Source organism: Grus americana, chromosome 29, assembly GCF_028858705.1.
Source record: "Grus americana isolate bGruAme1 chromosome 29, bGruAme1.mat, whole genome shotgun sequence".
In the NCBI taxonomy this organism is placed as follows: domain Eukaryota; kingdom Metazoa; phylum Chordata; class Aves; order Gruiformes; family Gruidae; genus Grus; species Grus americana.
Window position 1 is genome coordinate 1,884,275 of NC_072880.1, and position 26,547 is coordinate 1,910,821.

At 43.8% G+C, this 26,547-nt stretch overlaps 4 protein-coding genes across 4 annotated transcripts; 2 read left to right on the forward strand and 2 right to left on the reverse strand.

Moving 5' to 3' along the window:
- Positions 1-324: 324 nt before the first annotated feature.
- Positions 325-714, reverse strand: LOC129197739 (claw keratin-like). The gene has a single exon (XM_054806438.1). The coding sequence runs from the start codon at positions 712-714 to the stop codon at positions 325-327; it is 390 nt and encodes a 129-aa protein (XP_054662413.1).
- Positions 715-2,291: 1,577 nt separating this feature from the next.
- On the forward strand, positions 2,292-2,681 carry LOC129197732 (claw keratin-like). Its single transcript, XM_054806432.1, has one exon. It carries the CDS (start codon positions 2,292-2,294, stop codon positions 2,679-2,681), a length of 390 nt encoding a protein of 129 aa, XP_054662407.1.
- A 16,959-nt stretch (positions 2,682-19,640) lies between these two features.
- On the reverse strand, positions 19,641-20,069 carry LOC129197747 (scale keratin-like). The gene has a single exon (XM_054806448.1). It carries the CDS (start codon positions 20,050-20,052, stop codon positions 19,687-19,689), a length of 366 nt encoding a protein of 121 aa, XP_054662423.1. The 5' UTR covers positions 20,053-20,069; the 3' UTR covers positions 19,641-19,686.
- A 3,505-nt stretch (positions 20,070-23,574) lies between these two features.
- LOC129197759 (scale keratin-like) lies at positions 23,575-23,859 on the forward strand. The gene has a single exon (XM_054806467.1). The coding sequence runs from the start codon at positions 23,575-23,577 to the stop codon at positions 23,857-23,859; it is 285 nt and encodes a 94-aa protein (XP_054662442.1).
- Positions 23,860-26,547: the final 2,688 nt, after the last annotated feature.

The following is a 26,547-nucleotide window of genomic DNA, read 5'->3' on the forward strand; positions in this document are numbered from 1 at the left end:
GGGAGGAGGGAGATGGGAGAAGAGCAGAGTGCTGGTCGGGGGCAGCCCACGTCTCCTGGCAGCGGGCAGAGCGACAGCGAGCATCAGCCGTGCCGCGGGGTCAGGCACCCAGTGCGGGTCTCTGTCATCAGGGGCAATGAGTGCTGAAGGGATGCTGAAGCGGGGCAGGAGGAAGGCAGAGCTGGGCCCCAAGCAGGCACGAGGTAGCCAAGCGCTGGAGCCCAGCAATGCCAAAGGGATGTCTTTCCTTCGGTGGCCGTGTCGGGATGTGCCAGGGGATTCTCCGGAGCTCTTCTTCATCAATGACCGGACCCAGTGTGAGGTTTAGCAGGGCCCACAGCTGCCACTGAGGTACCTGTGGCCTCGGGCCCAGCCGCCATATCCACAACCCCCAAAGGCTCCGTAGCCCCCATAAAGCCCATAGCCTCCATAGCCCCCAAGGCCTCCATAGCCCCCAAGGCCTCCAAAACCACCACGGCCTCCATAACTGCCACCGTAGCTCCCTGCAACGCTGGGCGCTCCCGCCGAGCCAACAACGCTGTGCTGCGGGAAGTTGCTGAGGATGGGCCCGGGGAAGGTGATCACCGAGGCCGGGGGCTGGATCACCACCGTGGAGTCGGGGCACTGCCGCACGCAGGGCTCGTTGACGGTGTCAGCCAGAGGGGCCGGGGCGGCCACCCCACCGGAAGGGACGCACAGGCTGGAGCAGGACATCCTTTGGTTCAGCAGGTAAAGCTGCAAGACAAGGCAGAGCTTCGGTCATGTGTATGTGCTGGCATGGACAGGACTCCACAGTGCTCCAAGCCATTTGAGGGCCCCAGGACACTTCTCCCCACCACCTCCCTGTGCCATCTCTATGAGCCCTCCATCTTGTTGTCACACGCCAGCCCTGCACTCCTTCATTGTCCCACCACCACTTGAACCTGGCCCAAAGTCACCCATCCTGCTGTTCTCCAGCACTAGATCCATCCCCATGACCACCAAGGAGGTCTTCAGTGTTTCCTCGTGGTCCTGGCTATGCTGCGTTGAAGTAAGGCCCTTGCTCAGACAGGTGGCAGGGACCTTTCTCATCCCCAACTCAATAGCACCAACAGCATCCAGGCTGGCTCCTGCTGGGCCTCTGTGCTCTGCAGGCCAGTGCCAGTAACAGGGCTGGGAGCTTACAGAGACTGGCGAGTCAAGGCGGTTTGGACGTGAAGTGAGGGAAGCCTCGGGCCGCCACAGCTTTTATGCCTTGCCACAGCCCTGCTGCAGCAGCCTTTGCAGAAAACATTGCCCTGAGGCTGCAGGGCGATGCCTGGCGCCAGCACACGCCTCGCAGCCTGGGATTACCAGCACCAGCCCACGCTGGGTGCCATGAAGCCACCCCCGCCCTCAGTGAAGTACTGTTGGCCTCCCTAAGCCAACATGGTCCTCCCTAAGCCCTCTCTGCAGGGACTTGATTACTCAGCTGGGCAGCAAGGGCTGTGCCAGGACTGCCAGCTTGAGCAGCTGCAGCGAGGCAGGCTGCACGTGCCCACATTCTCTGCAGGCATGGGCATGTCAGGCAGCCTGCGCTTTGCAGTTTCATCAAGGGGAACTGCAAGTCCCAGATACCCAGCAAGGGTATGGTCAAGGCTTAGGGATGTCCCTAGTCCCTTTGCAAGGACTTGGAGATGGTGGGCACTTAGGAGCCACCCTGAGCACGTATGATGGCTTCTGACTTTGACAACAACCCTGTGCCTCGGTTTACCAGCCTGTTAAAGGAATGTAATGACAGGCGTGATGTCTGTACGTAGGATTGCAAAGCACTTCTGCAGTGTGCTCAGGACTCTGGCATGTAAGTAAAGTGGGGGGATTAGGGACAGATTGGCGTTTATTGGTACCGCCAGGTCAGCTACATCAGCAGCACCTTGTGTTTCATGTAATGGCATGTCACGGTCTAGCCCTTCCATCACGCCTATACTCTCCAGGACACGTTTGTATGACAATGTCCCCAAAGAGGAGGCATATAATTGTCTCACATCGTTATCTGTGTCATGAAGCTTGTACGCTGGATTTGATGATTCCCCGGGGTTTCCGCCACCGCCCCCTCGGCCGATGCCTCGGGCAGCCTGGGACATGTATAAAAGAGCTGAGGGCTTCACAGCCCTCTATCCAGCTTCCTCTGCTTGACTCTCCTGATCAACAGGGTAAGTCCAGCTCTTGGAAGCCTCTTGGGGATCTCTCCCCGCCTCCCTTCATACAGCCCCTTCTTCGCACCTTTGCCTAAACCCTGGCGCATTTTCCAGGACTCTCTGCCTGCCTGAAAGATGTCCTGCTCCAGCCTGTGCGTCCCTTCCGGTGGGGTGGCCGCCCCGGCCCCTCTGGCTGACACCGTCAACGAGCCCTGCGTGCGGCAGTGCCCCGACTCCACGGTGGTGATCCAGCCCCCGGCCTCGGTGATCACCTTCCCCGGGCCCATCCTCAGCAACTTCCCGCAGCACAGCGTTGTTGGCTCGGCGGGAGTGCCCAGTGTTGCAGGGAGCTACGGTGGCAGTTATGGAGGCCGTGGTGGTTTTGGAGGCCTTGGGGGCTATGGAGGCCTTGGGGGCTATGGAGGCTATGGGCTTTATGGGGGCTACGGAGCCTTTGGGGGTTGTGGATATGGCGGCTGGGCCCGAGGCCACAGGTACCTCAGTGGCAACTGCGGGCCCTGCTAAACCCCAAATATCCATGGAGTTCAGTGCTGCACCTGCCCCGGCTCTCCACAGGTTGCACCTCTTGACTTCTAGCACCAGAAGCAGAACAAAGCTTTCAACCACTCTTTAGGCTGTGGGAAACAGCTGCTTGAACTTGCTGGTCCTTGCTTATTTGCACAGAGTATCCTTGCAGATCTTCTGCTGGAGGCTTTAGGGTGTCCAGTACCGTCTCCAAAAGCTCCCCCCTATCTGCGGTACAACGAAGCTGTACTCGTCCTCAGACGAGTCTCCCCTGCTCTGCCCAGCTCTGAGACTCCCACCCTGCAATAGGAAGGGGGAATCTTTGGGCTGTAGCCCTGGGTTGTGCCTTGCTGCCACCTTATGATTTTTGTGTTTCCAATTCATTGTTTCTGTGTTGTTTTGTTTCCTGCTGTCACTGTCCATTGTATTTTCCTTCCACATTAAAGAATCCGCATTGCATCAATAACTTGGCTTTTAGCTCTTTCGTATGAGTTTGCTCTTCTGATTTTTCCAGATTGGCTAGGGACATTTCGATAATGACTCTCAAGCCACAGGGTTAAATATCAAATGACACGTGGGTTAGTGAACAGGGCTTGTGAGAGGTTCAACAGCTTGTCATAGACAACCTTGTGTTGTAGCACACGAGAGATACAAACAAGCTATTAGCCACATTGCAAGGTACGGCTTTTGATGGAAAAAAATATCAGTGCATTTATTTGTTACTTTGTGGTCCTTTTCTCAAGCAGGACTAGATAATAACTTCACATTTTTCCATGCTGGATAGTCTGAGAAGTTCAAAGGACTTCTCAGACGCTCATAACTATTTTATATATTTTTAGTGTGTTATTACTCTATTAAAAGCTTACTGCTCTTGTTAGGTGCTTGGTTATTGAATAACAGTCATTTCAAAAGTACATGTTGAGACATTTCAATATATGCTTTAGTCAGAATGTGATTTTATAGCCTTCGAATGTTTCATTCAAATGTGGCTCTATACAAACAACCGTGATAGACCCTACAATGAGTTACTTTGCCTTCTCATCCAGAAATTTGGATTTCTTTCTAGTTTTATCTTAAGATTTCCTGGAGTGGAAGAAACATATATCTGTGTGGCATTCCACAAATTTCTAACTTTTTCTTTTAACTAGGTCCCTTGTTAAAGCAGCTAAGTCTGTAGAACTACCGAGATATTACCAATTATTTTAAGCTAACATTGTCTCTTACTTGTGCACTCTGAAACACTTAATACGTTCCTGTTTTTACTCAGTAATTTATTCATAACTTTCCAGATTTTATTTCATAGATTTAGCTAATGAACAATTGAAATTATGACCAGTTCCAGATAAATTTATGGACCGTAATGTCAATATACAGGTTGAAGAGCAATTTGCACTGTGCTTCTGCAGGGGACATTTGTCAGACTGACCAAGTCACTTTCCTACGAACAAAGCTCCTCTGAAGCCAAGAGAAACCTCCATCCCAAAAGTTGCTGGAAGTGCAACCCACAGCTTTACTTGCAAATGTTTTCAATGAATTTTGTACTCTTATTTTGTATTGTAACACAACAGAGCTGTGTTCCTCTTGTGAGAATGCCCTCAAAGTGCCTCTGTGTGTGTTCAAAGAACAGCAATCACATTCACAATAAGGGTTCTAGAGTTTAACAGGGCTTTCAAAGCACTTCGCCGGCTGTTTTATGTGTAGACTGTGTTACAGCATCGTACTATTAAGAGGTTACTACCGCTGCCAGTTAGGTACTTCAGTCATGAATAATAGAGTCACTTCAGCCTTGCGTCACGGGATCTCACCCTAATAACAACTGTGGGGTTGTGCAGCCTGGGAACTTCATGCCATTTCATTGTCATTCAAATGGAGCCTTGCAGTAACACTTGCAAACACTTGTCCTTAGCAGCACTTAATAATGCAAACGAAAAGTGTGCAATTTTCTGCTCTGTAACAGATCAAGTCTCTAAATCCTGAAAGTGTCCCAGACACTGCCAGCACAAGAGTGCTTGAGAAAGAGGGATTTTCTTCCAAATTCTTGGATTACTCCTCAGTTAAAATGGGTTTGCCTGCAGGCAGTCTGTGCATTTACAAATCGCTAAGATGCGATGCTGTTATGTTCAATGTCCGCACATGCACTGTGATGTTAAGACAAATTTAAAAGAATATTTCCAAATGCTTCCTAGGAAATTCTAGAAAGGGTGACTTCATTTTCTGAGATACTACTGGGTTATTATTTGCAAAATGAGTGCTCAGGTTCAACTGACATTCATAAAAGCTACAGGGTGCAGTATGTCTCCATAAAACATCAAGTAGGAGACAAAAATCTGTGTACATCCAAGTCAGAAAAAGAAAAACAGGGACATGTAATGATGCTATAACATTTTTAATAAGAATAAATCTCACAATCACAATCTAAAATAACACAGAAAGCAGAAGCAGAAAGAATGTGTACAGACATTAAGTTATATCTGCAGAAAATCTCCCGGTTTCATTGGTACCATTTTTGCTGCTACAGCTGTAGCATTTAACTATCAGTTTCCATTTTCAAACTTTTCCACTTGCTTTAAGTCCAATGAAACAAACCAGATCAGATCATTACGGTTTCTTTGGTTTAGCTTCAGAAGCAGTTAAGTCAGAAACATATCCATAGGAAGGCTAGCACAGGTGCACTCTAGATTACAGTAATGTTAGCTGGGAAAGAGCTATCAATGAGTTAAGAAGTTGTTTAGCCATGTTAACCCATGTTAAGCCCAGCTTCCTTTACACCTCCAAACCTGTGTAGGGTTAAGAAGTTGGTAGGGAAAAAAGAAGACAAAACATTTTGGAAGAACATTGAAGAAGTGTTACAGAAACACTGAGCTCTCCAAAATACTACAGCTTTCAGTCGCAGTCCTGGACTCAGACTTTCTGCAAACCCTCCCCCTAACAGCAGCCATGAATTCGGTAATTAATTCTCAGTCCTTGATTCCTATTAAATCCTTCTGGATTTAGCAGGGGTAGCAGGGGTAGCAGCTCCCATAGCTGTATCTACGGATGTAGCGAGAAGAGGAGGGGTAGCAGTAGCGGGAGCTGTAGGAGGGGTAGCAGTCCCGATAACTGCTCAGACCCCCGTAGCCCCGGTAGCTGCAGGGGCTCCCGCAGTCGTAGGTCCGGTAGCTGTACACAGTCCCGTAGTTGCAGGGAGAGTAGCAGGCATCCTCACACTGGTTCTGGTAGTAGTAAGTCATCTTGGTGCGATGGAGGGAGGCAAGTCTGAAACACAGCAGGGGAAAAAAAAAGCTGTAAGGCAATGCTCCCAACAGCAAGTAAATCTCAAATAAATGTTGCGAGTATGCAGGGAGGGGAGAGAGAGACAGCAAACCCAGGCACTCTGTCCAACACCCTCTGTGCTCATCTGTTGTTCTATCCTGATCTTTAGTGTCAGGTCTTCCCCCTAATCCTCCTCCCAACCGGCCTTTCTGAGCTTTCCTGCACAGCCCCATTGGCTGCACCCATGGATCGTGATGGGAGATGCGATTGTGAACCGCGACGCCTGTGTCAAAAGGGAGCCGTCAGGAAATAAAGCGGAAAATCCTTCATAGCCATACTGAGATAAAGACTTTAAGGGAAAAGAAGGATACACACAGAACTGATACAGTTTCAGACACTCAAATATTAATGGAAATCCAGGGAGAAAAGAATATATTACATATAAATAATTCTCATCAAATCACAACCTTAATTCCCAATGCATTAATCTACATTTGTAGATTAGTAACTGGGAGGGAGGGGGAAAGAGGGGGAAATAGTTTCAAATACACCTTTTCATTATTCACTAGGTTTTCTAAATCTATTCCGACTTACCCACTTCTGCAAGGAGGATAAGGCAGGAGAAGCGAATGCATTATTCTCAGCAGCGCGGGTTTTTATAGAGCGCCCGGTCCCGCCCAGCGCGGGAAAGGCATGTCTGCACCCCGGGTCAGCTCCAATTACCAAACACATCCTGCTTCCCTCATGACTCCTTCTCATTGATATACCGGTTCTCCCCAGGGTTTCTGATTATTGGTCCAGCACTGTGACATGCAGGCTACACCCTCCAGGTTTCTTTCATCTCAGAACTATATAGGGCAATTAAACCTTGGTATCATCGTGCTGAATTCACTTCTTCCATACAGCAACAAGTCAACAGAGTATGCAAGGACATACGAATTACCAAACACGTCATTTTTGGAAGACCAACCTCGCCGTGTGTGTTGGTCCATCTACTTTGTTGTACATTTTTTCTCTGAAATACCTGTGGAAATGGTAGCTTCTCTCCTTTTCATGTATTTCATAACTTTAATGACACATGAAACAGCACATTCGTACCAATCCCTTCCAACATTTTCTGTGACTAGCAAAAGGGGAAAGACCATTTCTTTGGTTTGATGCCGTCACGCAGTAGGATATTGCTGTGCTGATTGATTCAGCTAGAAAATTGGCCTATAAGCATTAAAATGGTATGTACATGATGTATTTTTAGAGAAAAAATTTTCAGAGACCCAATTCTGAAGCTATAAATTACAACCTTAATAAAGCGTAGAAACAGGATAACCTGATATACGTTTTTAGAAACTGTGTTACATAACGCTGGGGCGTTTTCCAGTAACGTAGTATTAATATTTAAATAATAAATCTCTTTGTACATGTAAATCTTTAATAAGTATTAATGAAGGCTTTGATATTCAAAATTTAGAGAAAGGCCCAGAACATCTGACATGCCTGTTATTATCCTTCCTTTAGATGCGAGTAAACAGCAGTGTTTTGAGCTGAAGGTCACCAGGGAAGACCGGGATGTTGCTGCTTACCAGGTCACATTCACAGGGCTCAGCGTTATTCACCGTCATTAACAACATTAATTTAAACACCTCAACAACATGAAGATGTCACGTTACACCATATTTAGCATTTGGGTGAGTTCTCAGGAAAACTACAGTTATTACAGTGATATGTTCCTCTTTGTTTTATCTTGTTCCTTGTAATGAACCCTTGAGTCAATCTGATCTACGTGTAAACAATCAGTAAGCAGATATTTTTGCATCCAGTTAAACTTGCCTCACTTGGGCTGGCTTTCCAGAAGACTGAGTTTGTAAGTTTATTTCATATATGGTGCAAAGCCTGGAAATTTCAAATATCATTATTTCTGCTTGAAAGCCTTTAGATTTTAGATTTTTAGATTATTATTTTTAGATTTTTAGATTACTGATTGCCACCTGCTTTACGGTTCTCATAAGGTCTTGTCACCGACTCCGTACCATTTTCAAAATTACTTCCACTGTTCTTTCACCAAAAAGGACTCCAGTTTCCTTCTATGTAGACTTAGGAGGTGGCTGTTGATGTTTGGTTAAAGTAATTCATAGAGCATAGCAAGCAAGTAAATCGGATTTTCTACGGAATGACTTTTCTGAGGCAGATCACAGTGTACATTTAACACATCCATGCATATGTGATTGCAGCAAGGTACAGACCAGACTTACCCTCTAATCCGAACACCTCTCTTGTACTTCTGCTTTTGAGCTGGAAATAATACAAACAAAATGATAAATACAAATAATGCAAATATTCTGACCTAAAAATACAATTTTTAAATAAAAACAAGCAAACAAGAAATGCTTTCTAGGGATTATTATTTCCACAAAAAGAATGAAATTCTTTCTTCCTCAAACCAATCCAGAGTCATTGCAGGCTTCATATACTGAAATTTGTCCATTCCTCCAAAACTGGGATTGTGAATGTCAATCAGTTCTGCTCTCAATATTCTTCCTTCCCTTTCCTGTTATAACTCAGATTTCACCACACTAATTCTACAAATATAATTGACCCAGGAAGTCTGAACATGAAAGAAAACTGCAATGCAATGTCATGCTTTTGGAAGCCAAGAACTGACTAATAATCACAAACCAAGAAAAACAATTACATCAACTGAAGGAATGACGTGCATAAGTAAATTTGTTTTGTGATGAATATGAGTTTAAAGCACAGTGGGCTTGGTCAGATAAATATATAAAAGGGACAGAAATTCAAGGCTCTCTATTCACATCTCCGGACTTACATTCTCACTGAACTTGGTAAGTCAGACTTACTATAATGTCTTTATTGTGTAGATGCTGCATTTTTGCTATATTGCTATACAGATGGCATTTATACTTTAAAAGCAAAGGCTGTGATTTCACAGCCATGCAAGTACGATCCTTTTTTGTTAAAAATGTGATATCGAGATGCCCACATAAGCTTAAAAGATTGGCTCATCTAGCCATGCAGTATGAGAAATTACCTTATTTTATGATATACTGAAGCATTTCAGGCTTCTTTATTTTGAAACAGACAATGCATTACATCTTTTTAATTATTTCGAACAAAAAGCAAGTATATATTCAGCTGGCAATTAAGGCATGGACATGGATCCAAACAAACAAGCTGCTCTATTCAGCAGAGCACTGCTGACTTGCACAAGGGGAGGATTTCTTCTGTGGTGTCTTGTCTCGACAGCAAAAATTGGCAGAATTCATTCCTGAACTAGTGTCTGTTTACTTATGATTTTTAAACATCAGACACTGATACAGACAACCTAATCCTAACAATATCCTCTCTAAAATACTCTCTGAATCCAGACTGCCAGTACTAAGCAATGGCAACAAGAAAAGCAGCATAAAGTATTTTTATGGAGGAAAGAAGGGGGGGAAAACAGAAAGGAGTGAGCTGGGCAAGAAGGAGCCAGGTTGTAGCCTTGAACTGTTGGTTCCTATGTTTGCCCTTCCCTCCTCTCCCTCTTTCCCATGCTTGCACAGGCTTTTCTAGAAGCAGCAAGCTGCTGGTGTCTGGGGCAGACCTTATCTTCTTCTCCCCTGCTGTGTTTCAGACTTGCCTCCCTCCATCGCACCAAGATGACTTACTACTACCAGAACCAGTGTGAGGATGCCTGCTACTCTCCCTGCAACTACGGGACCGTGTACAGCTACCGGACCTACGACTGCGGGAGCCCCTGCAGCTACCGGGGCTACGGGGGTCTGAGCAGTTATCGGGACTGCTACCCCTCCTACAGCTCCCGCTACTGCTACCCCTCCTCTTCTCGCTACATCCGTAGATACAGCTATGGGAGCTGCTACCCCTGCTACCCCTGCTAAATCCAGCCATATAACGACCAGATAGGAAACAAAAGGCAAAATAGTGATTTATAGCTCCTGTATGTATTTTACCTTTGCTAAGCTCCCGTGGCATCGACTGCGGTCAGGAATGGTCCTGAGTGCTTAGCATCTCTCTTCGATGTCTGCTGCTCTTTCAAATAATCTGCTTTAAGGGTCAACTCTTCCTTCATAGCCTTTGTCGGTGGATATACTGTGCATTTTGATGTGTAGCTTTGCAACAGGAGATGCTGACCAGAGCAGATGCCTCGTCTTGCTGTATGCTGCGCTGACGGCTCTGCTCTTCACCAAAAACCACCATAGTCCCAAAAGCATCTGCTGAGAAATGTAGTAACTCTTTGTTTAAAGAATGTATGAATCTCTGGATACTCCTGTTCTGTACTACTACAAGCTGTAACTGCTGTTTACAGCGCTTCTTACTCTTATTAAAAGATCTTGCATCACAGCACTGCTTTCTGTTTTTTATGGGTTGGGTTTTTTTTTTTCTTTTATATTTGACTTTACTAATTATTTACCTGACACAGGGCAAAAAAAAGGAGGCACTAACTTTTCAGATCTGCAATTTTAAGCATCCTGTAGAGCCTGAGTTGGCTGAAGACATATTGAACGCTTCAACATCTGTCTCCTCCAAGACACTCCTGAAAACTCACATCTGCAGTGCCTTAACTCTGCCCCTCTGGCACTAAACACGCCAAAACACTGCTTATTTCCAAAATACTAGCTTAGAAATGTGAAGATTTAAGAAAATTAAATCAGTACTTGCTGACTACATTCCAGCCCAAGTTACGCTATAATTGAGGATCCAAAATGCACTGAGACACGAAATGCATGCAGATTGCAGATAAGGCGAGGCTTCGAAGGGTAGTCTCTTCTTCCCCATAATTAACAGGAGGGCACGTGACAGGGAGGGATAAGAATTGCTTAAAGTAAAAGTGACTGTCAGCTCGATGACAAAGGGATGAAACTACTGGGACGGTTCCAGGAGCCACAAGAAGATGGAGTTTTGGAAGTGATTCCCAACAGGAAATGTTTCTCCTCCCAGTCTGCAGGAGCTTGAGCTCTCCAGCAAACGCAGGTCTGCATGTAGGAGGTAGAATTATGGACTTCATTTCCATGGTGGGTAGACCATCAGGGAAGGGATAGCTGTAGGGTTTCTTGCCTCATCCCGTAAGTGCCAGGTGCGACCAATTCCCAGCAGAAGTGAGGTTCATGTGAATTTGCATCCACGTAAAAGCGGAGCATAGAAATGAAGCAGAACCTAGACGCTTATTCAACAGGTTATTCAAGATGTTGGCAGAGGAGGCTGCAAAAGAGAAATCAGAAGAAAACAAGCCCATGAGTCCCTGGGTGAGCCGCCAAGAACATCCATCACATACTGCTTTGAAAATTCACCATTCTGATCTACAGTAACGCTCTGGGTACTTCTGGAAAATTATTTCAGACAAATTACCTACTAACAATGGCTTCTCATGTTCACTGTGCTGAACTGTTATATTAATGTCCTTTTACTGAAAATATTCTCATCCGATATAACAGTCTAAAAATGTAAATCGATGTTTCCCTCAACTGGTCATGAAGTGCAAATTCAGGATCTGAAGGCATACATTTTTTATTTAAAAGTAGATCTGGTTTATGCATAAATTTTTTTTAAAAGTTTAAGAGAAGTTATCAATTGATGCAGTATATCATAGACTTTCCTATTTCAGAGCAACACAAAGAAATTGGAAATGTTTTGCCTTTCAATTAGTAGTCTATTTTTCACTTGTTCAAAATGTTCAGTTTTAAATTTTGTATATAATAAAAAAATAATTTAAACTTATATGAAATACCCTTCATTATTTTGAAAAAATTATATTACTAGAATTTTTTGAATAAATATTGTCAGTCATAGCATGTTGTCAGAAGAAATAGGGAAAAGTGGATCACATCTGAAGAAAATCTGATATAAACCCTACCACAGTACAGCTGCAAAAATACATCAAATGAAGGAATAATGTAGGAAAAATCATTTGACAAATGAAGACCAAAAAAAGCAATTGAAATCTTATAGGGATTAACACACTTAAACCTGTAATGTTCTCGTGAGTCAGGGCTCTTAACTAAATGTCTTAATATATTTTCCCGAGTGAATTTGACTCCATCTTTCTATAACTAACAAGATTTTTTAATAAATTACATTTCCAGTTACTGACTGAACACTGCTGTGTATCTTGAAGTCTATTTAAAGGACTTTCCTGCACTACTTTTGTACAGAAGTGCAGGCATCAGTGAATTCACACTTCCCAAACTCAATTTCTGATTTTCAACATGTGGGATATCCAAATATTCTATTAATTTTGAGCAGTTAGGTAACTTTGAAAAATCTCATGCACGTGTTTAACTTTCCAGGACAATTAATGGCTGTTTCAGTGCTTCTCAGCTGTTGGTGAGGGACCTGGCCTCAGGTTGCTTGGTCACTCAGAAATTACGATCTTTTGACCTGCGCAAACAGCAGCAAAACTAAATTTTTTTGCACACGTCACAACTTCAATTAATATAATTGGTTTCTTCAATGTCAAGGATCATAAGCCTGTTCTCATCTCCACATGACTATGCAAAGGTTTCGGGCTTCTTTCATCTTAAAACTTTTTGGGTCATCCTCAGTTTCAATTATCAAATTGAGATATCTGAATGGACAAGAGAATGACAGATACTCAGACTGGAAATTACTGAGAATCAAAATTCATATATTTGGGATATTTTATCAAATTAAATTTGTGTGTAACCTGAATTATGTCAGCATTTCCTACAGGAAAAAAAAAAAGTTCTCTACACTTATATATAGCTAATATACATTTAAAAATAAAACATAGTGCACGCTCTCTTCCTCGCAGAATAAAAATTCTTACTGCTAAAGTAGCAGAGGAGGGAAAAATATTTTGTGCCACTTTTCTTTGCCTCCTACTTGTGCCTGTAAAACTGAGTTTTGTATTTGAATGAAAGTAGATATTTTCTCCTCTTCTAAAATACTTTTATTTTATACATTTAATATTTCCTTTCGGTCTGGTTCACTAATGAAAACCAGGAAATTTATAAAAGTTCAGCATTCATTTGTGTAACTATTACATACATACACAAAAAGGAAGGAGGAAAAATTAATCACATAGCCTATACCTTGCCATTGCATCTGCTCATAGCATAAAAAAATTCTTTCAGAATATCACCAAAGCAAATGTAAATGAAGTTCTATAACACTGATGTTAGCAGAATATTTAAAAGTTAAAATTGTAAATATTATTTTACGGCAAATCTCATTGATGCTGGTTTTCAACCTCATCTAACAGTGGCTCCCCATAGGAAGCAGAGCACAACACATAAAGTCAAGAGCCTTCTTTTTCTTTTGGGTTTTTTTTTTTTCCTCCTCAACAAATACCTCCTTGTATGACCTTCACTGCAGTGAGCCATTCCTCATTTGCATATTAAATGAGGATAATAACAGACATTCTAGAAGTGCTGAGCCTCATCACAATTTATGGTATCAATGCTCTTCCAAAACAGTCATTAAAGACTTACTTTAGCAATGTTTGTATTATTTAAATATTAATGGTTTGTTACTGAAAGGTGCCTCGATGTTGTATAATAAACAGCAGAATGGGGAAGGGAACCCCTGGGCTAAGCAATGTTTCTCGTTATTAAATCTAAGTCATTACAGTTGTCATCCTCACGCAGCGTAAACTGGCGGAGATACAGCCGTATCTCACTGGATAACACCACCATGAAAAATCAGAGAAGTGATTTCTCCTTTCCCGGCTCAGAAAAATCCCTTCTGCAGTGGGCAACTCACAGCCTTTTTATTCTGCTACAGCCCATTGCAAACCAAGGGAATTTGTAGGACACTCGCTGCTAGTAGAGTTTCCAGCTTCCCTCCCCAGCAAGTGCTTCCCAGCAGTCAGGAGCGTGTGGTCTCCATCCTACTGGCTTCCACAGACTTCCTAAAAGACTGTTCTCCCCCTTTTCTCTTCTCCACTCCCTTTGATAGATCAACAGAAAACCCAGATTAGTTCTGCACTACCAGATCCTGCAGTGAAATTTGTCCATTATTATTTATGCATATATGTATCTCATACATAGATATATATATATCATATATGTGTGTGTGATATCATGAGACATTGATTCGAGCAAGATTTTCTAATAATTTCATCAAGAGAGAGAAAAAGAAAAAAAAAACAGACCGTAAGTCTTGGGCACATTGCTCAGATGCTCATTTAATTGATCCTGTGCTTTGGCCTGAACTTCTCATAGTGCGTATGCCAAATTATAGACAGCAGAAGAACCTAAAGGAATCAATGGAACGCCTGTCATTAAATGCGACGGAAATGAATCTAAATGGTTGGTAAAAGCCTTGAGCACATAGTATAATGCCTCTTTCCTCCTCGGGTATTTTACGTCACCCCCACAATGTGCAGAATCTAACTCCCTCGTAGGGGCATAACATAAAGAAACAGTCTATGGACTCCCCAGCTAGGCAGCCAGCATAGCTGGAACTGGTCTGTGTATCCTCCAGTTTCATTCCCAGTTGTCCTTTGGGTGAATTCCGAGAAATCCGTTTATCCTGGAAAGTTTTAAGATGAAAGAATCTCACAGGTTGTAATCACAATGCGCTACCAGAGGAATTTGAAAATTGTCATAAATGTGGAGGAAAACAATTATAGCAATTGGACTAGTGATGTACTTCCGAAATTTATTTTGTGACTAACAGGCAATGGAAGCACATGGAGAATTGCACTGACTTCCACAGGTCTAAGAAACCGTATAAAAGTGCTCACAACCCCACACTCCTCACATCGCTCCTCTTGGTTTACTCTCCTCGGTGAACTTGGTAAGTTCAGATCCCATTCTCACAGAGACTCCTTTAACTTGGGAATAAGTTCTTTACTAGCATTCCTTGATTCGTAGCAATGGTAGAAGTATTTTGTCCTGCATGCTTTTAATCTGTAGTAGAAAAAGTGGGGATATTGATGAATGAACATTCAGATGTCATTGCTAAGATGTGAAGCCTGGTAATAAGTTTTGCCTTCACATAAGAGAAGGCAATAACTGTACTTCTGTTGGTTTTTTAAATGGAACAGAAATTTTCTTTCTTTACTTGGTGATACTTAACACTGAAATTTTGGTTCATGGGCAGAATTGTATATTAGGCAAGGCAGAAATGGCGTTTTTAATGGAAAGATGTTGCAATAATGAATATGGAGAGGTCGTATGAATTGCTTTAGTCTCTCTGAAGTCACTGAAGCAGCTGTGATCTGCAGCAATAGAGGATTTAAACCTCAGCTCTTCAGAGTATTTTCAGTATCCTTGCTAGAACTGGCACTAACAAAGCATACGAACCAACGTTACACGGGAAAAGGAGTAGTTTACGTGCCGAGATTAAACCCAGGCAAGGAGGCTGACTTTAACGTACTTGTCGTGTTGTGCAAGAATGCTTCTGAGAACTTCTGAAAATGCTGTGTGGGATTCAGGTCAGATATTGGGACACCTACGCGTGCATATCCTGAGCTGCAGACTAGCTGTCAGGATTGACCCCAGCTGCCTGTGCTGGGATCTTTGATGCTCGCATACGTTTGGATGTATGTCTGCAAGCTGAACCTCCTATATCCAAAGTCCAAAAACACAGGCTATTATATTCACTTTTCAGAGGGGAAGTTAAAGAATAGAAACCGTGTTTCACGGTTGAATCTAACAAGGAGGGAGCACAGAAATGGGCTGGATAAAATGGAAGCCAAAATCACATCCAAAGACTATTTGTTCAGTATTTCTTTCCAACTCATGCCACTAAGCCACCTCTGCTGCTGCTCCCTGCAAGCTGAGCCTATCCTTTACCCATTGCTTTGTTTCAGGTTTGCCTGCCTCCCTCCACCACACCAAGATGTCTTGCTGTTACAGTTACCCGTGCTACAGCGTGTGCTGCTCACCCTGCTACAGGACCGTCTGCTGCTCCCGGAGCTACAACTACTGCAACCCCTGCCATTACCGGACTCTCTGCAGCTACCGGCGCAGGTACAGCTGCGGAGACTGCTGCAGCTACGGGTCCAGGTGCACAACCCGATACTACTACTACCCCTGCTGCCGCAGTTATAGCTACGGGTGCTGCTACCCTTGCTGCTAAACCCAGTGGCAATATCCCTGCAACGAGAATCAACCCTGACCCGGCAAGCAAAGAGGAACGGCTAATCTCAGCAGCAACGTTTGCAGAAGTGCTGAGCCCCTGTGACAGCAACTGAAGTTACTGAGAATGGGGAGCTTGGCCACTCTCTAAAACTTCTTGGTGTCTGTATTTTTGTTTTTCTTTCTGTCTGCTTCTTCACATCTTTCCCAACTATGAGCTCTCTCTCGATATTCTCCTGCACTTAAACCCCTATACACCCCTTCAGCAACGGGAACAACGAGCTGCAGTTCGTTCGAAGCTTCTTACATTTGCTGCAGCGGTGTTAAAGGACTTCTGCAAAATTAGGTTTTGTGTCATCTGCATTTTCAATAACTGCTTCCAGTAAGCTGCTGCAGTACGGTGTAATGGAGAAGTATTACGGCTGTCTCTCCTTTGATCTGGATTTACAAGTACCTCAAGGATGAACAACACAGCTTCAACAAAAAGGAATGTTCTGTATAGCATAGTGCAATGACTCATCTTCTGTAGCTCTTTCCAGTATCCCCAAACTATAATCTTTCTGTATCTGTGCCAACTCCTTTTCTTACTGCATTAAAATTTTTCTGCATAAAAAAAACCCCTGGAGTTCCAGTCGTCTTCTTTCATCTGTCCCTAGTTTACATGAATATACTGAGAGTGGCAGCATCCTGAAGGGACTTTCTGTCCCTAGTGCTGGCTTCATGCCCCTCCACGTTCAGAGCAGCTGGTCCCAGTATATAAACTCTCTTCTTCCCTTCTACCCCTCAGAAATTTGAGAAACGCCATAATTTCTCCCTTTCCTTTGCTTAATTGAAACCATTACCAGATTTAAGGTTAACGTATGTCATGATAATAGGGCTGTATAATCTTTATAATAATGTTTTTAAATGGAAAAGAATTAGTCTCAGGCCTCTATAAGGAGTATATAAAAATGTTCAAGGGAGCAGAATATTGTCCTATTTTTGGAAACCAAATTCAAATTTTTTTGTTCCAGAGTCACAATTTCTCATCACATTCTAATTTAACAAATTTCATTACCAGTCAGTGGAACATAAGAAAAAATAAAAACCTATATTAAAAAGCAATGGGAAAAGTGTCAAGAAGGAAGTGGTGGCTTTTTCTGTCTTGATCACAGATTGGTAGGGGTTGGAAGGGACCTCTGGAGATCATCAAGTCCAACCCCCTTGCTAAAGCAGGTTGCACAGGATTTTAATATCTCCAGGTTTTGAATCTCTCCAGAGAAGGAGACTCCACAACCTCTCTGGGCAGCCTGTCCCAGTGCTCTGTCGCCCTCAAAGTGAAGAAGTTTTTCTTCATGTTCAGATGGAACTTCCCGTGTTCCAGTTTGTGCCCGTTGCCCCTTGCCCTGTCACTGGGCACCACTGAGAAGAGCCTGGCCCCATCCTCTTGACACCCACCCTTTAGATATTGATAAGTGTTGATCGGATCCCCTCTCAGTCTTCTCTTCTCCAGATTAACCAGCCCCAGCTCTCGCAGCCTTTCCTCATATGAGAGATTTTCAAATCCCCTCATCATCCTCGCAGCCCTCCGCTGGACTCTCGCCAGTACTTCCCTGTCCGTCTGGAACTGGGGAGCCCAGCACTGGGCACACAACTCCAGATGTGGCCTCACCAGGCCAGAGCAGAGGGGCAGGAGAACCTCCCTCGACCTGCTGGCCATGCTCTTCTCAGTGCACCCCAGGACACCATTGGCCTTCTTGGCCACACAGGCACACTGCTGGTCATGGAGAGCTTGTTGTCCACCAGGACTCCCAAGTCCTTCTCTGCAGCGCTGCTTCCCAGCAGGTCAACCCCTAACCTCTTGCATGGGGTTATTCCTCCCTGGGTGCAGGACCCTACACTTGCCCGTGTTGAATTTCATTGGGTTCCTCTCCACCCAGCTCTCCAGCCTGTCCAGGTCTCGCTGAATGGCAGCGCAGCCTCCTGCTGTGTCAGCCACTCCTCCCAGTTTGGTATCATCAGCAAACTTGCTGAGGGTGTGCTCTGTCTCCTGTCCAGGTCATTGAGGAATATGTTGAACAAGACCGGACCCAGCACTGATCCCTGGGGCACACCACTCATTACAGGCCTCCAACGAGACTCTGCACCGCTGATCACAACCCTCTGGGCTCTGCCATTCCGCCAGTTCTCTACCAACCTCACCGGCCACTCATCCAACCCACACTTCCTAAGCTTGCCTATGAGGATGTTATGGGAGACAGCGCTGCTGGCCTTGAAAACCAAAACCACTGCCTTGATCTTCCACACAGACACTGCGTAGAAGACAATCCATTTCTACAGGTGCAGTTACAATAATTCACTAAATCCGGGCACTAAAATCTAGAAGACAAAGAAAAGTTGAGAAAAAGAGAGGCAAATAGTCCTTAAAAAGAAAACAAAAAACCACAAGTGAAACAGTACTCAATCTCCCCAGGGCGTTTTGGCAGCTCTTGACTGCCAGCTGGCCCTGGCCAGGGAAGCAGTGAGAAAGTACCATCATCTTCCTCCTCATGCAGCTTCAGCCTCTCGGTTGTACAGCCAAGAAGTTCTACAGCCTCTGCCCATAACATTCAGTGGGAGAAAATTTAAAAAAAAAAAAAAAATCAGTAAAAATCAGTCGTGACTCTGCTTCCTTCCAAAACATGGGCTCTAAGTACCCTTCCCTGAAGTGAGAGACATCGCCCTGCTGCCGTGCCTCAGAGGTGCTGGCCAGTGGATATACATTTCTCCTACCAAATTATTTACAGTGCAAAGGGCAAATTCGTCCCACTTCTCCATCAGGGAACCCCAAATCTTTGAACCCTGATCTTGCCAGCTCCCTTCTAACCTGAGCTGTTTAATGATTCTATGATAATATACAAACCACAAACTTATTTCAAAATTAAAAATCTGATGAGTCCGCACGTTTGCAGTTACCTGTGACCTCTTCAATATCAGACCACAGCCAGTGATGGGTCATGTCCTAATCACATCACATTAGCCCAACAGCAGCGCTGAAATATTTTAAATGAACCCTTTTTTTGGAATATACCGAGCGAAAGCCTGGAGTTGTAGAAACATGCATAACCTGAGATACAGCTGAAGTTTCTCATAGCTAGAAAAGTCCATGTTTCTCAGCTTGAGGAGGGCAAGTCTCTACAAGCAAATATCTGAGTACACAAAGTTAATAACTTTGCCACCCAATCTGTGTGATGCTATTGATTTCAAGATATTTAAGAAATGCAAGTGAATAATAAAACCAGAGATACAGTACTCATGAAGCACAATTTTTAATATGAGCGAAAGACAGATATACTCTTAAAGGCATACAGAACTGAAAGACTACATTCCCAAAGACACATTACACCCTGCCTACACCATTCATTCAGTTTATGTTTTGTACATGGTCGCTTACAAACATAAAAGTCAGTTTACGAAGAACTGCAGTATCAAGGAGAAGCAAGCTCAGCTCTCAAGAGGAGAGTTTGGGTGCCAAGAGAGCAAACAGACACAGAGCAGAATAACGATAAACCATCGCAAGCACTTCAACAGCAGCGCAGAGTGCTCAAAGACTTCGTGGAGGGTGGCTGCTGTCACCAGGGCTCTGCACATCCGGGACCGCTGCTGCCGAGATTCGCCGTCAATCCGTGCTTGCCAGGTCTGCGTTGATCTTCATTTCAGGGACGTTCCCGCTGGGTTTAGCAGGGGTAGCAGCTCCCGTAGCCGAACCTCTGGCCGTATCGTGAACCGAAGGGGTAGCCATAGCGGCCAGAGTAAAAGCCTGGGTAGCCATAGCAGTCCCCAGAGCCATAGAAGCCCCTATAGCCGCCATACAGACCCCCATAGCCGTAGCAGTCCCCAGAGCCATAAATGCCCCGGTAACCGTACAGACCCCCATAGCCGTACCGGTCCCCAAAGCCGTAGAGGCCCCGGTAGCCGTAGAGGCTGCCATAGCCCCGGTAGCCACTGGGGCTCCCGCAGTCGTAGCCACGGTAGCTGTACAGACTCCCGTAATTGCAGGGAGAATAGCAGTCATCCTCGCACTGGCCTTGGAGGAAAGTCATCTTTCTGTGATGGAGGCAAACCTGAAACGCAGCAGGAGGGAGGAAAGCAAAAGTAATAAATACTTCCAGTGTTAGTAACAGTCTCAGAGCCCAAAGACTTCTTCACTGGCCCCGTGAGACCAAGGACAGAAGCAAAATTATGACCAAGTTCTTCAGCTCCTTATTACAGCCTGTTATTATCTCATTTACCCACTGTTTTTAAACCATTTTATTTATTTTCTCACTTACTGAAGTTGGTGAAAGCACTGACTATGGAATATACCTGTAACAGATCAAAACTTCCTTGCTGCTGTTTCAGGATTTTTTCTCAGAGAATATTGTTAGGAGTTAACAATCCTAAATTTCTTTTAGGTTTATCAGCTTTTCATAGAGCTCTACATTCCCAAATCCTTCAAGAAAGCTCAAAGTGCCTGATGTTTTCCACGATAACACACTTCATCTTTTGGGTCCACTGCTCCAAGTCCCACTTCAGTAATTTACACCAATTTTGGACTGGCATCTGGAAATGCTGACAGCACACACCAGAAACCACAGAGCGTTAGCACGTGTGAGAACATCTGCTGTCTTGCCAAACCGACCTGAAGACCTCCCTTAAAATAAAACAGAAGATTTTTCAAGAATCCACCACCTAATAACCAGGAATCCTTATCAGGGAGCCAGATACCCCAGGTACCAAGAGGACCAGGAAAGTTGCAGCCCCAGCTTTAAAACTTGAGCCCATCGGTTCCTGCAATGCAGGAAGCACAGGTACAAGGTACAGAGAAATCTTCAATTTCAGGGAAGCCACAATCCTAACATAAATTATTAAACCAAAATTTCTAATCCTTATGAAGAGGCTAAATGGAGAAGAGGCTTACCTAGTTCACCAGGAGGAGGAAGGCAAAAGAGCTGATGAGGAGCACAGAGCTCTGAGCCCTTTTTATACTGTTTCTTTGCCCGCCTGGCTTATCTAAGACGCCTTGTGTATTCAAAAGGTTTGTAGCCTTATTGGTTGGAAAACAAATTTGCCTGTACACGTCATATCTTCAATTAATATAATTCTCTTCATTGTTTGGGACTATTAGTGTGTTCCCAGCCTCCCATATGTCACATATATTACAGGTTTCTTTCATCTTAAAATTTTCTGGGCCAACTGCATTCCTGATACCATTTTATTGTCTTCACTGTCAAAACTTAAGTTTATTTTCATACAATATAAAAGCATTTATAAGTTCCCAAAGTCATTGGAGGGATAGAAATTTTCAGTAAAAAAGGAAAACCTTCCAACATGTTTGAAAATATCTGTTGTTCACCAGAAACTCTGATGCACCATAGCACAGACTTCCTATTTAAAGGAAAAGTAAACATATATTTAGGTATTTTATATTAAACTACGTAGCAAGCTCAGGAAACAGGACCAGCACGAACTACAAATAAATCTTAATTGCATTCCTCCAAAGTGTTCATGGTGGATAAAAGTCATGCTGCTGCATGAGCAGAAAGAATGTTTTCAACAGAAATACAACTACGGCATTGTTTGCAGTTTAGTTCACTAGAGGGCTTGACCACGAGTTCAGCAGAACAAAGTGGAGAATACAAGTACAAACTTGGTCTGCAAAATAATAAATGATAAGGATTTTTGTGAGCTGTACTAAGTGCTATTTTCCAAGGAACCATGCTAATATTTGCTTCACAAGGAATCAACCACATGTATCAAATGTGGTGCAATAACGAGGAATGCTGGAGTTCACTGCAGAACTCCTTGCATGACCTTCACCTAATTTCTGGCATTAATTTGAATATAAAATAAGGGTAATAATGAGCAAGCAGGATGTTGAGGCTTCCTCAGAGTTTTGAATACCAAAGCACTTCATAAACACTCATTAATGTTTTCAATTTGCAAAGTGTTGCAGTATTTAAATATTAATAGTTTGTCACCGAAAGACACCCCCAGATTTAATAATACGATCACTTGCAAGACACATCAAGGTCTCTTGTTTCTAAGTCCTAATAAGGTAATGCATTATATGTTTCATGAAAATCAAAAACTATCAGAAAACCTCTTCTAAAATAGGAAGAAATATTTGGGAACATTCATAGGGCGGCTGAAAAATTTCTTCAAAAATCACTGTTGTAGAACCTGAGACCAAAAAAAAAAAAAAAAAAAGAAAAGAAAAATCAAGCAAAGCTGCTGGCAAGAGATCCCCATCAATATTACCAGGCAGTACATACAGGTCATGATGATGCTGAATAGAAGCGCCTACTTCGGCACACCAAAGACAAGCCTACACCTTTTCTCCCCTACGCGTTGCACCACAGATGCAAAAGCCAAGTGAATTGAGTACCTACAAGCAGATTGCGCAACCGGTAATGGTCTAAACATCTCCCAAAATTATTCCTATCCATCCAACTACAAAGAATTCCATGCAATTTTACTAGAAATGTGCTGAGCCCATTTCTTCTTATTTTAAGATGAAAGAAATTCTGAAGGTATTACACGTGTGTCATAACATCAGACTTTGAAAATATGAAAATCACTGACTCCAATTACATCAATTGAAGGAATAATGCATGCAACAAGATTTGTTGTATAACTAACACCAAAGTTTAAGAGGGTATATATATGGACCTACAACGCCAAAATTTTATTCACTTCTCTCGAGCTACTTCCCTCGGTGAACCAGGTAGGTCAATACTGACCCTACTCCTTCTGATATACGTATATTTGCATGTTTATATGTTTATATAAATATTTGTGTGTGTGGACATGGACATATATATATAAAAAAGGCACTAGTGTGTACATTTATATGACACGTAGCATGTATCTATGTATATGTACATACATTCTGTAAGCAATTTTTTTGTCACTTTGGAGCTAATCGCAAACATAAAATTCTCTGCAACATGAAGAATTTCTTCCACTGAAACTTTTTTGCTCTTCCTGTGCTTATTTAATAGTAGGCTTTAAAGCACTGAAAATTTGAAGTTTAGTGCTGCAATTTTGAAGTCGTAAGTAATTTCTAGTTCCAGATTATTTTCATTAGATGTTGGGAATTCAAATCCCTAGATAAAAACTTTATGAAACATTTACTACTTTAAGTAGACATCCTGGAATGAAATTCCTCCATTTCATTGCATTCTTTGAGTTTATCCTGTGTTGAGTGGTACGCAGCACTACAGGAGATAAGGGGATACATGTGATAGGCTGCTGGTCTCATGTGAATAAGCATCAGTACCTGAACTGGCATATTTTTCTTTAATTTATTCAAATTTCTCTAACTTCTAGGGTGGGAAACTTCAGTTCTCAGTAAAAAAACATATTTTCTATGTATAGTCAGCTATTTAAAAAAAATAGAAAAGTTTTTTGGGATTCAGGAAATTAGAAAAATAAACAAGATGGATGAAAAAGACCTGCAGGAGGGAGCGAGTTGCATTTCCTCCACTCGGTCCGGGCTTTGAGCTTCTCCTCCTGCTGTCAGCGGTGCATAAACTCACCTCGCTTCTGGATGTGTGTTTCAGGTTTACCTGCATCAACGAACGATGACCTTCTACAGGGACTTCTGTGACGATGGGTCCTATTCACCATTTGGCTATGAAGATCTCTATGGTTTTGGGGGCCTGAATGGCTACCGATTTGGGAGCCCATATGGCTACTTCCGAGACCAGTACCGATATGGAAGCCCATACGGCTACAGAAGCTTTGGGAGCCTGTATGGGAACAGAGGCTTGATTGGTTACGGGGGCTGTTATGGGTTTGGGGACTCGTATGGATTTGGGTATGGCTACCCCTTCTCTTCTCGTTTTGGCAACAGATACAGCTATTGAAACTGCTATCCATGCCAAAGCAGCAAAAATAGCAACCAAGAAATGAAATGAAGGACACGGATTCATGGCTAGTGTTATGATGCTGAGAAACGCCAAGCACCCATGCCTCTGGCTGAGTTCAGTGGGACATGTGGGAGCAAGGCTGTGTAAGACTACCCCATACGTAACCCTCTCTAATACCTCCTGTTTCTTCAACTATTACTCTAAAGGGCAACTTGAATTACAGCAAGTACTGAGGCATCTTTACAGCGTGTTGATGGAGTAAAGCAAGACTTTCAGGTGTGAGTAAAGTGCCTTTTAAGTTAATTCACAGCCACTTTGTATTGCCATAGTAATAAGAGTTTCTGCAACCACCATGAACAAGTCCACTTTGCTCAGCTATAAACTTCACCAAAGATGACATCTAGTAGAGGAGTTCCTGTTCTATATCCATGCTGTGCCTCACCTGGCAGTGAACATGACTTACAAGCAAATCTACAAGCAAGAAGCATGTCTGGACTGTCAAACTCCACCATTTCCACAAGGAGAAAGCATCATCTGGCATCGGACACACTCTGCTTGCTGAAGACCCTTTTGTAAAACTACAGACTTATTCCTTCTGTTACTCATTGTTTCTCATTTTCATTAAAATAACTCTGCTTAATGGTATCAGATGTCCAGTCTTCTCCTTTTGTTTGTGCTCATACACCACTGTAAAGGGACCAGCAGCACTGCCACTCTAACCAACCATACAATAAGGGGGAGGTCTAGACTGCAGATGTTAGAGAGTATCACCACATGTCCATCTGAAATGCTCCAGCCCCAACTCATTTCCCAGACTAAGTTCTACCTTATTTTAACTAACATGTGGCCCTGGGTATACACCAATACTTCTCCAGGAAAGAGCATCACCTGTCTCTATTACCAGACACACACACACACACACTCTCCTGGAGCAAGTTGGGTTTTGTGCTTGAAAAATAACTTTCAAAAGCAAGAGATTGAGTGGAAGCCTCATGGTCTGCCAAGGAAAGATAGCAAAGACACTCAAGGTTAATGACACCTAAGAGAAAAGACCAAAGGCAACCAAGTCATGACCATCTGCTGGAGAGATCATCTCCTTTGCAAACTGAACAGCCAGGTTATTCAGGGAGTTCCTCTCAGCCTCTACCATGTCACCGTAGGAGATTGAGTAGTCTTGATTTAGATTTATAACATTAAAGATTATAATCTGGCACGGAACAAGGTGGTTTAACAAGCATAGCCTAGATAAAAGCCCATGCAAGCCCAGTTATACATCAAAGACATCACCAGGAGTCAAAAATCTTGCCGCGGAAGTGACTGTGAGGGGGCACGTCTGGGCTGATTGTCAAGAGGAGATACCCTCCATGGCTACCCCTTCTCTTTTTATGGTGGCATTTCTGCATTCCTCAGCTGACACAGCAAAGTGGAGGAAAGAATCAAGAAAACAACTTGTGGAGCAGATTGGAGAAGCACTTTCATAGGCAGAAAACCAGCAATAGTTAACAGAATAGTGCCCGAGCTGTAAATGCTATTCCTCCAGTCCAAAGTCCATTTCTTTACATCCATGTCATTGCTTTCACTTAAACCATTTGACCTTGAACTGGACCATAGCAGAAGATGAGCCCCACAGATGCATTTCCTTGTCTGGGAAGGAGCAACCACAGCCAAGAGATGGGTCCAGTCTGCTGCCTCATTGCTTGGAGCTCACCTCTTTGTGTCCTAGTTTGGGCAAGACAAAGCCAGATCAGGACGCCCCAGAAGGAGGGTAAGGACGGCAACCTCCACCCTAGCCTCCTAGCAGGGCATGTCAGCAGTAAATCAGTACAACCCTTTGAAACAGGCAAAGCTATTAAGACATCTTTTGTAATCCTTCTGCTAGCTGCTGTCACAGCAGCATAAAAGGCTGGATTCCCCAGGGAAAACATTAAGAAATTGTAGAGTGTCCCACCACAATAAATTCAGCTTATCTCCCTTGGATGCCTTCTGGCACACAAGGCTTTTCCCACTTGCACGTACAGTGTAGAAGGGCTTACCAGAGATGCACAGGAAGAGACACAGAATAAAACACGGAAAGCCAAAGATATGGGTGAGACTCTCAGCCTGCCGGGGGTCCTTTTACCCCACCTTAACATCAGGTCCTTGTTCACATTGGCCAATGCAGCAGTATTTATGATGATTCTTCCCTTCACCACATCCCACTCAGTTCGTTACCAGAGGCACTATCACTTCCGACAGCGGATGCAATCACCACCCGACGCCTGGGGAACATGGACAACCCCATCCTTCCCAGACCCGTCACCTCCCTCCATCGCACTGCCTCGGACCTGCCTGGGCACCACCTCACTTCCCTCTTTGCTTTGAAGATGCTGCTGCTCTAGTTGCAACTCCAGCTCTGCACGCACGACTGGGGGTGCCCCGATGCACCTCGCTGCTGCCCTCCCTTGCTCTCCCCCTGCTCCAGGGATCCAGGGCACAGCTGGGATCTCCTGCCCCGCTGTAGGTCAGCCTTATGCAAACACTGGAGTCCAACCACCACACAGGGAGGGAAAACAATTTCTCACCCCAGGTCCCCCTACCACAGGGCTCTCAGCCTTTAGTTACCAAGCAGAGACTGGATCATTCATTTGAGAACATCAAGATGATTCAGGAAGTTCCAGATCATTGCAGAATTGGGATCCAGACCAT

What these genes read in the sequence shown, in the direction of transcription:
- LOC129197739 (XM_054806438.1), bottom strand. Translation starts at nt 714, where the DNA reads ATGTCCTGCTCCAGCCTGTGCGTCCCTTCCGGTGGGGTGGCCGCCCCG.
- LOC129197732 (XM_054806432.1), top strand. Translation starts at nt 2,292, where the DNA reads ATGTCCTGCTCCAGCCTGTGCGTCCCTTCCGGTGGGGTGGCCGCCCCG.
- LOC129197747 (XM_054806448.1), bottom strand. Translation starts at nt 20,052, where the DNA reads ATGACTTTCCTCCAAGGCCAGTGCGAGGATGACTGCTATTCTCCCTGC.
- LOC129197759 (XM_054806467.1), top strand. Translation starts at nt 23,575, where the DNA reads ATGACCTTCTACAGGGACTTCTGTGACGATGGGTCCTATTCACCATTT.